This window comes from Tyto alba, unplaced genomic scaffold (assembly GCF_018691265.1).
Source record: "Tyto alba isolate M040663 unplaced genomic scaffold, T.alba_DEE_v4.0 Super-Scaffold_7, whole genome shotgun sequence".
NCBI classification, from domain to species: domain Eukaryota; kingdom Metazoa; phylum Chordata; class Aves; order Strigiformes; family Tytonidae; genus Tyto; species Tyto alba.
The window spans coordinates 41,317,644-41,330,270 of NW_024881328.1; the positions used below are offsets into that span (position 1 = coordinate 41,317,644).

At 42.4% G+C, this 12,627-nt stretch overlaps 1 protein-coding gene across 1 annotated transcript in view; it reads left to right on the top strand.

Moving 5' to 3' along the window:
* The window catches only part of IQCA1 (IQ motif containing with AAA domain 1), a 112,289-nt gene extending 100,059 nt beyond the window's left edge, over positions 1–12,230 (top strand). Inside the window, exons 17-19 of the mRNA XM_033001308.2 lie at positions 3,156–3,333; positions 6,552–6,790; positions 11,164–12,230. Coding sequence (XP_032857199.1) covers positions 3,156–3,333; positions 6,552–6,790; positions 11,164–11,268 — 522 coding nt within the window. The 3' untranslated portion in view covers positions 11,269–12,230. The remainder of the gene's footprint in view (positions 1–3,155; positions 3,334–6,551; positions 6,791–11,163) is intronic.
* The last annotated feature ends 397 nt before the right edge of the window (positions 12,231–12,627 follow it).

A 12,627-nucleotide genomic window follows, 5' to 3' on the forward strand; every position in this document is an offset into this window, starting at 1 on the left:
TGTGGTTGATGCCTTGCAGCGGTCCCTACACCAAAAAGGAACCTTTCTCTTGGGCTAAAATTGTGACAGCAAGTGCAGATGGGGATTAAAATTAAGATTAGGGGCCAAAGGTCGCCTGGAGTACTCATGATCTTCCTCTGCTTTGGTAGTCACCAGTGTAGAAAAATTTCTCATCCTTTCCACCTCAAGAGTTACAAGTATCACCTCTGTCCCTGCTATCATATCCCAAGACCTGTGGGTATTTAACAAAAGGTCTCTTGTGTTCTTGGTGCGAGTGGATGGCTCCAGGCTTGAAAATTCATGTCCCACATAGTTCACAGCATAACCCATATTTGGAGCCAGAGAGCATGAAACAGGAGGGACAGGCAGTGGTAACCGGCAGTCTGGGGAGCCTTCCTTAGGAGCACTAGAATTTTGGGGAAGATGAGCTAATCTCAGCCCCTCAGAAGCCAAAGTGAGTGGAAGTCACTTTGCTCATCCCAGTGTGACATTTCTGGTACCATGACTGAGAACCTGATAAAAAGAAGCCTTATATTCTTCAAATACCCACTAGAAATGTGGTGTGTGTCTCTCATAGCTAAATAACTAGAGGTCACCTTCACAATTCAACCTGCTCTTCTCCAGCTCAGGTCCACATGGTGGCTGAAATCATAGCCTACCCCTTGAACAGCCCTTCTTGCTACTGACACGTTTCTTTCAAAGTGGAGGAGATATTATTAGCTTTCAGGACATATCCCTGAAATGTGTATGCTATGGACACACATTGGTTTCACAAGCATAACAGGAGCTGCCGACACATAAATGCCAGTCTGGCTTAGTAGGCTTAACATGAGTGGAGGGTTTAACATGAGTGCTTGGTCTCTGATACTGGTTCAATCATTTCAGATTTTAAAATTAAGACTCCTACAAGCTGAGCAATGAACACTTGTTGTAACCAACTCCAGGTCAGTGGGTATCCATCAATATCATTTGTCACTCCCCAAAAATTATGTTCTACGTGCAGGGTATAAATTAGGACTTATTTTCACGAGCAAGAGGCAAAATAGGAGTCAGACAGTTGTTTGAAAAATTCACTGCATCTCCTGAGAGAGTCAGTTTTTCCAGCAGAAGAAAGCAAGCCCAGAAAATGCCATGTCTCACTTGAAGTAACTGTTATCAGTCATTTCAGCAAGATGGGATTCTTCTACCCTGCCCCACCTCCAAAGCTAAAGTAATTTGATAATTCTCACTTTTATAGCAATACCGATGTCTTGAAACATCTTGGAGAATATTTGTACTTCTTTCCAATACAGATGAAGGGGAGGAAAGCTTGAAGTCTATGAGTAGCAACCGATATATAAATCACAGAGTAATCTAGCCAGCATAAAATGTGTTAGAAACAAAATAAATCCACATTTCGGTCATTGCTGTGACCAGATCTCCCTGACAGAGGAAAAGTAGCAAGGTTGGCTAAAACTTAAGGGTAGATATGTAACAGCAGTTTGTTTAATCAAAGAAGTCAAGTTCATTACCAAAAGCTTCCCAACAAGGGAATGGCAAAGTTTGGATAAGAGCTTGTGATTTGAAGTCATGCCCTCAGAGAGCAAGCATACTGCTTGGGTGCGGACAGAGCACCATCCTTTCTTTCAGAGCAAGGGGGAGGCCAAGACTTCTGCTTTGCTCCAGGGCAGACATACTGTGGTTACAAGGCATGTTCTCTGGGGGCGAGCGCAGGCGTCCCGCTCTCCTCTGCGGGGACCGTGGGGTGCCTAGGCGTGACAGAGGGGATGAAAAGATGACAGCTGGTATTGAGGGGTGGCCACGGGAATAGTTCATCCAAGAGCAAAAGCATGAGCTGGATTCATTGTCCTAGCAAGCAACATGCCCATGCTCCAAAGCGGGACCAGGGCTAAGACATGCTTAACTCATTATCACGATTAAGCAGTTGACAAACTTAGGAAGCTGCATGGTATGACCATGAGAATAAGAAGAATGAGTAAACAGATGTAATTAAGACAAGTTTAGCTAGAAAACGACTGTGTGACTACCCTAAGACTTTGGGGATTTCTTACTGATTTCCCAGTTTACCTTCCTCTGTAGCTTTCGCTCCAAAGAACAGAGCTTGGTCTCCTTTCTGTCAGCTGTCTGCTACTAGAGACAACAGAAAAATTGGATCACAAAGTTTATACGTGCAATGTAGATTCACAGGTCTTTATTATTGCCTTTCAGCTGAAAAGATTTGCAGGACAGTCTCTTCCTTATTGACATTAAGGAAGGCTGATCTGCAGTTGAAACCCAAGTTTTCCAGGGAGCTGCTTACTATACAGTTTAAACAAACAAAAAAAATAAAGTAACAGGGTGATCTAGAGAGTAAAGTTTTCAAGTGAATGTTGGTGACTTGGATGTTAAGTCTCAATTGTTTCTGAAAAAGGCTTCCAAGTCATTAGATTTCTGATACACTATCCTAACCCAGTTATTCACTTAGAGCTCTATTAACAGTAGTGTGACACCACAGCAATTTGATTAAGCTTCTCCAACCAATAACAGGTTGTGCTTGATACTCATCTGTTCTGTAAATAGTAGTTAAATATCTGTTAAAGTCAAACAGTAAATTATTGCAAAGAAATGAATCCCGAGTTCACACAGCTTGTGTTCTCAGGTTAGAGCCTCAGCAAACTAGAAATCATAGCAAAAATTAAGGAGTGTGTTTTTCACATGTAAGCCATGGGTAGGAGTTCATAGATCATAACCTCCAAGATCCGGGAGGATTCCCCACCAGATTACCTACCCTGGCAGTTTTTCTGTCTGTTAAGGTTCATCAGGTACACAGGTCCAAGCAATATTTCTCCTTGAACTGGAAATCAGGATTTCTTTCTTTAAATGAGTGGTTTCCTTCCTGCTTTTCAATAACAGGACCAGCAAATTCAGTAGTGAGAGGCACTAGCACAAACCCACAAATACACAAGCAGAAATGCAATGTTTAAGTGACTTCCAGAAGACACGGGCTTTCTACTTAGGTTGAGCATCTAGACTGCTTATAATCAGTGCAACTAGATGACTAAAAAAGCATAAAATCCTGTTGTATATAACACGTCTACAGCTTCACCTCATTAACTCTAAACTGTCAGCGTCAGTAACAACTCTTTCCTCCTTGTATTTACATGTACCTGCTGAAGATGAACCCAAAACGACTGCAAAAGATCCTCCCCAAATTCCTCAAGGCTTTGAAAGCACAGGACAGAGTGCTGCTAGTGGGAACCACCAACCGTCCCTTTGATGCTAATCTTAAACCTTTCTGCAAATTTTACCAAAAAATCATTCTGATTCCTAGGCCTGACTACGCTTCAAGATTTGGCAAGTATTTCAAGTCATCCTGGTGATTGCACTACTGTGTAAAAATCCATGCTTATTGTCTGGTTATCCTCAAAACTGACTTCAAACTCAATTCATACCTCTGGTACATCTCAGTTCCTGAAAATTCTGGTAATACTTATACAGGCTACCCCAAAGATCAAATAATGAAAGTGGAAGACAGGAGAAGAGTTTAAAATACTCTTCACCTGTGATTAACGTTTTTTCATGAGTTTAGTGTGCAGCAAGTTCAGCCCAAGCTGTTTTTTCCCCTGTATGAAGGATAAGATCCTATTTCAGTGCACATTTTCTACTTTAACCATTTTTGTTGTTTTTTTGTTTTGTTTTGTTTTGTTTTACATAAGGATTCTGAATTTCCGTTATTCCTATCCAGTTTCCATACTCTAAACAATACACTTCAGGGCCTATCCATAAACAGAACCATGTCTGGAGGACTGAGATTTGTCACTATCAAATTCCATTTTTGTACTTACAGATCATGAGGGAAATCGTAAAGTCATCCAAGATTTTGCATGTCTAGTCTATCAAATATTTACAGTGATAGACAGGCCCTCCCAAAGCCTAACAAGATTCATTGAGTGCCCCATATGGTGAGACTCAAAGCTTGTAAGGAAAGACCAATTTCCATGGCTAGAAAAAGACAGACTTCCAGGAATGCAAGTTCATTTTCAGATTTGAATCACCTTGAAGTCTGGAATAGCTCAGCATTGACTGGGAAGAAATGCTCCAAATTAAGCTTAGTAATGTGATTCTATTACTACAAAAAATAATGGTATTTTGTCCACATCCTTCAGAAGCGACTGGTAGAAGGGCTTTTGTTCCCAAAAATATAATTTTTTTTCATGTGGTTTAATACATTTTTCTGGGTACAAAGGTGTCGATGTGGTGACTCATGAGCAGAAGGGCTGTTTTAGGTTCAGTCTAAAGATAACATGGAAAGAGGTTTGGGGCAATTCAGAATGGCACCAAAGAGTTCCAGTTAGGACTCTCAATGGTGCACTTCTGCCAGCAGCTCCTATTGATCACCACATCAAGGAAAACAAACTCTTCATGCCACTGATCTCTGACAGATCATGTCCCAGAAGAATACAATAATAAAAGAAACCACATTCAGTTCAGGGATCTCGCTGTACAATTAGACCTTGACTACAAACATTGCTCCGCATAGTCACCTTGTTACAAAAATCCTGCAACCGTATTGTGAAGTCCCATCTCATACTGCCTTTCACAGAGGGAGCCGAGGTACGGAGATTACTGAGATGATACATACATTTGGGCAGACTCAAGACAGGTTTTGACTGCCTAGCACATTGTAAATCTCTCCCACGTTCAATAATTTTCATAGTGTGGATGGGAAATGGTCTCTAAGCAAGCTAACATGTGTTTCATGTTATGTTACAGCTCTGATAAATCACTAACAGATAAGGGTCATGAATTAGACCTAGAGAAAGGAGGTGATAGCAGCTGAATTTAGCTGTGTTCACTTCTGGGGATTGAACTGTCACATTCTGGGATTGTCACCACTAATTTGGAGTCAAAAAAAAGGGCCTGCTAAAGGGATTTCAAATGCAAGCTTAAGAATGCCCAAAAAAGTTAACTCTTGATGTTTTAAAGCAGGTTTAAACTTGTAGCTTTATTTTTTTGACATTGTCCCATTTAAGACAGAGCCTGGCTTGTTCTTTATCTCCAACCTTCCCTGAAGTTCAGTGGAAACATGATCTTTACAGTACAGAGCACTCACCTTCCAATCTTGACAGTTTTCAGTGCCTGACACCTGATTTGAGAACTAGAAAAACTTGTTTTGACAGAAAAGCCATGACATAACAAATATTCACAGCCACAGTGCACAGCTACCTGTCTGCTACAACCCTCCCTTTTGTTACAAACCAGAATACTCCAATCTAGGCATGATGGAAACAGTAAACGTACAATGGAAATCGTTAAACTGGAAGATGCACAATCCTATACTGGTTTCTTGCTATTAATCACCCAGCAAGTCAGTACCTCGTATTATGCATCATCCTACGAGGAACAGAAGCTGCAGCACACAATATATGGCTGCGCAAAAGAGGTGCTCACTGTTGGGTGCATCAATTCCTCTTTTATGAATTAGTGATTCTGCCAATAATTATTGAGCATGGATATAATTCAAGTGGAAGATCACAATTTGCCTAAGTGAAAAATGCAGTACAATGTTGTCAATAATTATAGACACAAGTTCATAGTATCAACATTGCAATTGAAGTTAAAAACAAGACAGGTTTTCTCCATTACATGACTGCCCCAGCATCCGGTACCATTAACTTTCCACCCAACATTTTCATACTGCATATGAGTGTTCAAACACACAATACTCAAACCACAAATTGTCTGTCTCATTCAAGAACCTATCTCTATGCATAATACTTCTTATTTTTTCCAAATGTTTTCCTATCAGTCTTCAAAGGAAAGCACAGTGAGATGGCACAAAAGTTTTACTAAGTTTCTCTGAGACAGACCATTACTTTCCATAGGATAAAACAAAAAGAGCTTACTACTCCTATTAATTTATTTTTGGAAGCAAAATCTCAGGCACTTCACAAACGTTAAGAAAACCTTCATGTCAGAGGTTCACAGCTAAAAGATACAAACAGGTTCACCATTTAAATAACAAGCAAAATGCCAATCACAGAAATTTACACTTGGCCTTTGCAACATGTGCCCGCATAGCTGGAAGCCTTTGGCTTCCAAAGCAGACATTGAGTCCTCATAGCAGCCTTCAGTTCAGCAGGAGTAGCCTGTGATCAGGGTCACAGAAATAAAAACAGGCTGTTAATATAGGTACTTAACTCTACCCACCCAAATGGGAACATTCTGGACAGGTTCTCTTTCTGTGTATGCACACAGGCATGTTTAAGTTGTTCTTTCCATTTTTCCACACATATCCACCTCACGTTATGTGCCCTTAATGATTTTTCTGAAAAGTACTTACTGGTAGCCAACAGATGACCACTAATGGCTTAAGAACAGATGTGCCTGAAGGCCTCTATGCTACAAATCTGTAGATGAAAGAAACAGCAAACAAGAAAAATTTGAATCTTGTCTTTCCTGACTGATACCCCTTATTTTCCTGCTTCAATTTCAAAATGCAAAAATATTTCTCCTGTTTTCCTTAATGCATGTCTTTGGCATTCTCTCATTTTCTGGGTCCTGATGAACAGTGTTGTGGAAACACATCATCCTGCAGAATGGTGGAGAGATCACCAACTTGCTGAACATAAGCTGCCTAGCAAAGGTGTCCGATGGTTTCACCCAGGGACACATTGTCCTGGCAGTGCAAGCTGTCCTGACCGAGCTACGGCTCCTGCAGATGAGGAGGAAGCCACTGAGGACTGCCGAGTTCACGACAGCTCTGGCCAGACAGGACCCTGTGTACAAAGAGGAGGAAGAAACGTTTAAGGTGACATTAAGAGCTATGTTAACCAGCTGTCTTTCATCGTCTCCTGCCATGTCCTTGTCCAGGCACATTTGATCTAGAGACCTGCTAATTCTGCTGATGGGTTGGCACATCACTATTTCAATGATGATGTATGGCTCAACGGCACCAAACACCCATCTCCCCCATTTGGAGATGTTTGGCGGCCCGGGCTGCCAGGCAGCTGGAGGTTGTTGCAGGCAGCAGCTCTGCACAGCAACACGCCTGGCAGACTGCTTTGCTGAACCTACTGCCTGCACCCAGCTATCCGAACAGAACGGCCTTCACACGCGTGGATAAATTATGCAGGTGCCAGCAGCACAATGCATTGGTCCTTTTTCTTTGAGCCGACATGTTCAGCAAGCCTGGCTACGTTATCTCGAGAAGCCAAAATCCTGGACGTGCAGGGTCTGCAGGGTGGTCCACATAGGGGTCAAATACTAAGTCCTTATTTCAAATTATTTCAAACAGGAGTTTTCATTTCAGGGTTTAAAAAGGAAAATTAGTTTCTGCTTCAAGCTCCATCCCTCTCCTCACCCTCAGGGCTATAAAACCCTGAAGGCAAACCCTAGTGCATTTGAGATGCATTACACCAAATATACATGAACCACCCTGCAAACAACTACTTTTTCCACATGTAACTGTAATAATTACTCTTTCTTTCCCTAGACTATGATTATCTTTATGTAGTGGTTATTTCTGCTTTCACCGTATTGCTTTTGGGTTTCCTATTGATGGGAACAGTTTATCAGGCTTAAGTACAGGCCTACAAATTATTTACTGTAGTGACTTCAGTATAGCTTAGGGACAGCTGAACTGGACTTGAACCACCTACTGAGTGCAACACTACAGTTTAGCAGCACTGACACCTCAGAAAAATGGGATAATGCTCAACTAGGGCACTTCGACCCTACTAAGTGGTGGTAAAAGCCCTGACCCCCAAAAAAGAAAACCCTGCTGGGTACCAAGGAGCTGCAGGCAGCCCGCACCAGGGGCTCCAAATGGGATAGGACTTGTGTGCTGAAGCCAAGAGACCCCAAAAGAGTTCTCAGTCCCATACCCCCTCCACTTCTACCCAGACCTGCTAATAAACCATCCAGTCCTCCTAGCTGGAAGGTTTCCTTTTCATTTTGCTCTTTGAATCCCCTCTGGTTTTGAATCCCCACAGCACCTCACACAATAAACAGAATGCAGTTTCTAACAACTTTGTCCAAGTCGTCTTCCACTGCTAGCCTAATGATAGTACATATTTCTCCCAGCCCCGTTGAATACTTTCCAGTTTCCATTTAGAGCCATTTGGCTCACTCGACATAGGCAGCATTTGTGATATTTGGCAAATTACTCTTTTTTCCTCATGCTTCCTATCTAAACCAATATCTTTCCTCAGGGAAAGGCTAATGGTTCAGTGTTGCAGCAAAGAGAAAAAAAAAAAAAAAAAAACTATCATTCCCAGCTCCAAGTAGTAATCCATTTGTACCCTGAAACATGAGAGCTAGTATTTAGTGCGACTAACTTGAAAGTATTATTACACTTACTATAAATGTGCCTGTTTTGTACAGCACAAGGTATGCAGGCAGCACTTCATTTTGAACACGGCTAAAATGATACTGTCCTCAGCGTCCCACGGCAATCATTTCCTTGCATTAATTACAGCCCTTAAGAAAGTATTTCCTTTTATCCGTTTTAAATTTGTTTCCCTTAAATGTCATGGAACCTTGCCCCAGAACCTGTAATATGGCACAGGGGAAGAGGACTGTCAAAATGGCTTCGTGCATTAATTAACTCCCATATCTCCATCTCTTCTTGCACAGAAGTCCCTCTTCCTGAGCCTCTAATCATTGCCATCGCTGTACCTTTTCTGTTCCTTTGCTTTGTCCTTTTTGAAGTGGGGCAGCTAAAATGCAGTATTCAAGGTGAAAATTAGTGCTGTGATGAATCTTTGATTTCTAGTCACTGGAAACTTGAGTCTCCCTGTTTGACATTTATATTCTGCCAGTGTTCCAAAATGCATATAAATGATGCAGAATTTGTAATAATGTGATTTCTTCATTCAATTTACTCAAATTTCTGCCCCAATTATACTTCTACATTTTTGAAATTATAAATTATTGCACCAGTGCGATCGATACAAATCCTCACACAGAAATGGCAGTAGTCCTGGAGGAGCAAAGGGCAGTCCCACCAGCACACTAGTTCTGCCTGGCAGTGACTGGTACAAAATACTTACGGTGTGTAAGAAAACCCATACCAGAGACTGTGGACATCATTCCTCCAACAAGTAAACATTTTAACTCTGATCAGACACTTCCTGTCAGTAGTTTACATCCCCCATTCAGATGCTAGTGCATCAGTGATAAACCTACTTTTATTTTAACCATACCTGAAGAGCTGGCTTCATTAATCCCACACAGCGGTTCCCCTGGCTTAAGAGCCCAAAGCAGCCATTATCACATGCCAACAGGCAGGTTAATTTTGTGCATTGAAATATATGCACAAAGAAAATGGGCAGAGAACACGAGAAGACATCACGAGTCGCTGGGCTCCTCCTGCCACGCGCAGCAGAGTCCTTTCTCCACGGCTCAGAGCGGGCAGTGAGACGAGCCCCCCAGCCCGCGCCCACCAAACGGCGCTTTCCACGGCGCTGCTGAGCTCCCAGCAAGCTGCTGGCAGGGTGTTGTTATTCCTTCCTTCTCCCACTTAACGTCTGGAGAGCATCATACCCAGGACAACAAATCTGGGGGGAAAACAGAATTTCTCCGGCCTCATGGCCTGTCAGGCATGGGAGGCCAGGGGCATTGCTTTAGCCAGTTCCTCCCCGATCCAGCAGTCACAACCACCACCTTGTCTTTCTTATCCCACCCAGGTGAAGGACCAGAAACAGCCATCTCCAGACCTTTCCCTGCCCCACCCTGTCCCAGCTGTGCCTGTTCTCCCTGACGCAGGGAGAGCTTGGCCCCAGACCATCTTTAGGACAGCCGACCTCAGTTGCCCAAGCCGCTGCACTGAGCGCCCAGGGGTTCCTCCCAAACACCTCCCATGACACCACCCACCCAGATGTGGATGCACAGGAGGTTGCGTGACGTTTTAATCGGTTTTAAAGGGCTGCCCAGCAGCCAGCCGGACATTTGACAGCCATCAAAGCTGCATTTACCTGGTGACAGCATTTAATCTGCAAGACAAGAGATCCAAATAGGGTGCCTGTCATCAGCCCCTTTCCAGGACCCAGAGGAAGCCTTTAAGCAGCATGACACTAAGAAGGACCATCTGGGGCCAGGAGAGGAGCATTAAGGGGTTTTCTTTTTTCCCCTATACACTTCCAAGACCTCTTCTTCCAACTATTTCTCTTGCTGCTGCCCGTTTGTAACACATACTGGGAAACTGGACAAGGCAAATTCCTGGGGGTAGCCTTTCCAGGCTCAAACTGGAGGCAGCGTTTTGGATGGATCCTATGAAAAAGGCAGACTTTACAGGGTACCACAGTGGTAGGAAGGTTGAAGGTGACAGGAGCCCAAGTGAAGGGCAGAGGGGACACAGTTGTGGCATTAAATAGTGGTCTGTGGTCAGAGGAAAGACATTCATTCCTGAGGCAGCGCATGGGCGAATACAGTCAAGAAGGAAGGCATTTTATCAATCATGTCAACACCTAGTGGCATTTTAATCTCTGGTGCAGGCAGGACTTTACTGATAAAAGTTCCTGCGCGTACATATGGGGAAAGACTAATTCCTACACACTACTAACAGTAAAGCATTGCCTTCTCCTTCACTTTACATTATTTTCACATGGCCTAAAACTGCCTTGTTGACATTACAGTCCAGGAGCTTGGCAAGATTGGAGAACAACTATACCAAAATCATTTACAAGTCACGGGACTGTGAACAGGCATCTGAAAGCAATAAACAGGTTTTTAATGTTCAGGGTTTGTTTTGCTTCTTAAGCTCTCTCATTGAAATAAAAACTGTCTGGATTGATTTGCAGGGCCATGAGAAGTAGACGCTTTGTCTTTTGCCAAGTTTCAGACTGGAGGGAGTTTGCACAAGAGCTATATACCTCAGAAATAGGGTTGATCGTAGAAGTTCTAACATTTCCATAGCTATAGCAACACAAATGGCCCAGCTAAGTATTCCTGTTAATGAGACACAGCTCAAGCAAGCAATTGCTATACTTCTTGTTATAATAATGTCCTCAAGAGATCTGAGGATTTAATTTCTGCTTTTCCACAAGCCAGCCAGGATTTTAAGAGTTTTGGGTTTTTTAAGGAATGCTCCATTGTACTAATAAAAATTTTAAGTGTTCTTTTTTTTTTTTTTTTTTTTTTTAAAGTTTTAATAAAACATAAACATGCTTTTTGATTCTCCAGGTTTGGTATGCCAAGACACCGCTGGGCGGAGCACGAATCAGAGCACTGGCAGGCAGTAAGAAAGCAGGAAAAGGAAAAACAAATAAAGGAAAAGGGAAAAAGTAACTTCCTCAAGAACTTTGCATCTGGGGATACCAGTCACAGCTCTGCTTCCCTGAAAAGGGGAAGACGTTAGGGAAGCAGACACATCAGAATAACGCACCTCAAGTTAGAGATATTCCAGGAAAGAGAATTCCTTTCTGAATGAATTTTTAAAAGTTTAAAAAAATCAGATGAGACATCAATGTGACATGTAGCTCTCAGAGGATAAAGAGTTAATGACCACTGACTTGCTCAAGCATTATTTATTCTAAGAGGTTTTAGGGGGCAGAAGGGTTCATTACTCAGGACTGTAACATGCCATCAACTTTTAGGCTATACTCATTTATTTCAGCAAGTAACTCGCCTTAAAAATTGATGTCACATTAATGTCTTTCATTACTTTAATATCCTATATGCTTTATAAAACTAACTGCTTTATATATCTGTAGGTCTAATGTGTTACAGTTCTCAATAAAACTATTACAGCTATAAAGACTGCTTTTTAATTGGGATGGATTATAAGGCACTTAATGCAATCTACCACAAGCTGAATATTTACATAGCCGCATGAGGACCAACACTGTTTCACCTTTTCATGCTTTATCATGGACAAACTCATATATGTGGATGTTAGCAGAAACCATTAATAAGCAGAACAGAAGCAAAAGCAAAGCAGTCAGGTGGTCTTCATTTTGGTGGATGTCCTGAGAATCTACTTTGCAATAGAAAACAATGCCCAATTACCTCGTTTGCACAAATAGCAATATATCTGTTGGTAAAAAAAAAAAAAAACCTGTATGTAGCAGAACAGCAGCTGCAATGGCAATCTGGAATAGGCCTGTTGAGCTTTCTAAAAGGTTGTTTCATGCTGTGTTAAAACCCAACCCACCCAGACCTGCTTCAGCTTCTTCTAAATCCAGTCCTGCAAGCTCCCGTTTAAGCAGCCCACTGGTGAAAGTCTGCCCCATCGCATTCAGACCCCGTACAGATGTGGCCTGTGGGATCACAGTAACTCTTTCTATGTGCTTGAGCGGCAAAAACGTGAGGCCACCCAAGGAATGTCTTCTGCACAGAAGGACCCAAGATGCTCAGAGACAGAGATTTCCTGGTCTTGTGCTCTGATGTAGCGTCTCCGACTCGATAGAGTGCGCTAGGCCCGACATCCAAATATCACAAATAGCAAGTGCAGGGAACTAAACCTTCTCAGAAACACAACGCACCGAGTAGTCCACGACAGCATTTGACGGTGTTTCAGTTGAGAGGCTGTCAATCTTATTTGCTCGCAAATCAGCAATTTTGGGGGCAAGGTTTTTATAAACAGTGGTTAGAACACCCTAAAGCTTTGGGGCATCCTGTGTGACATTAATAGAGCCAGCGCCATCT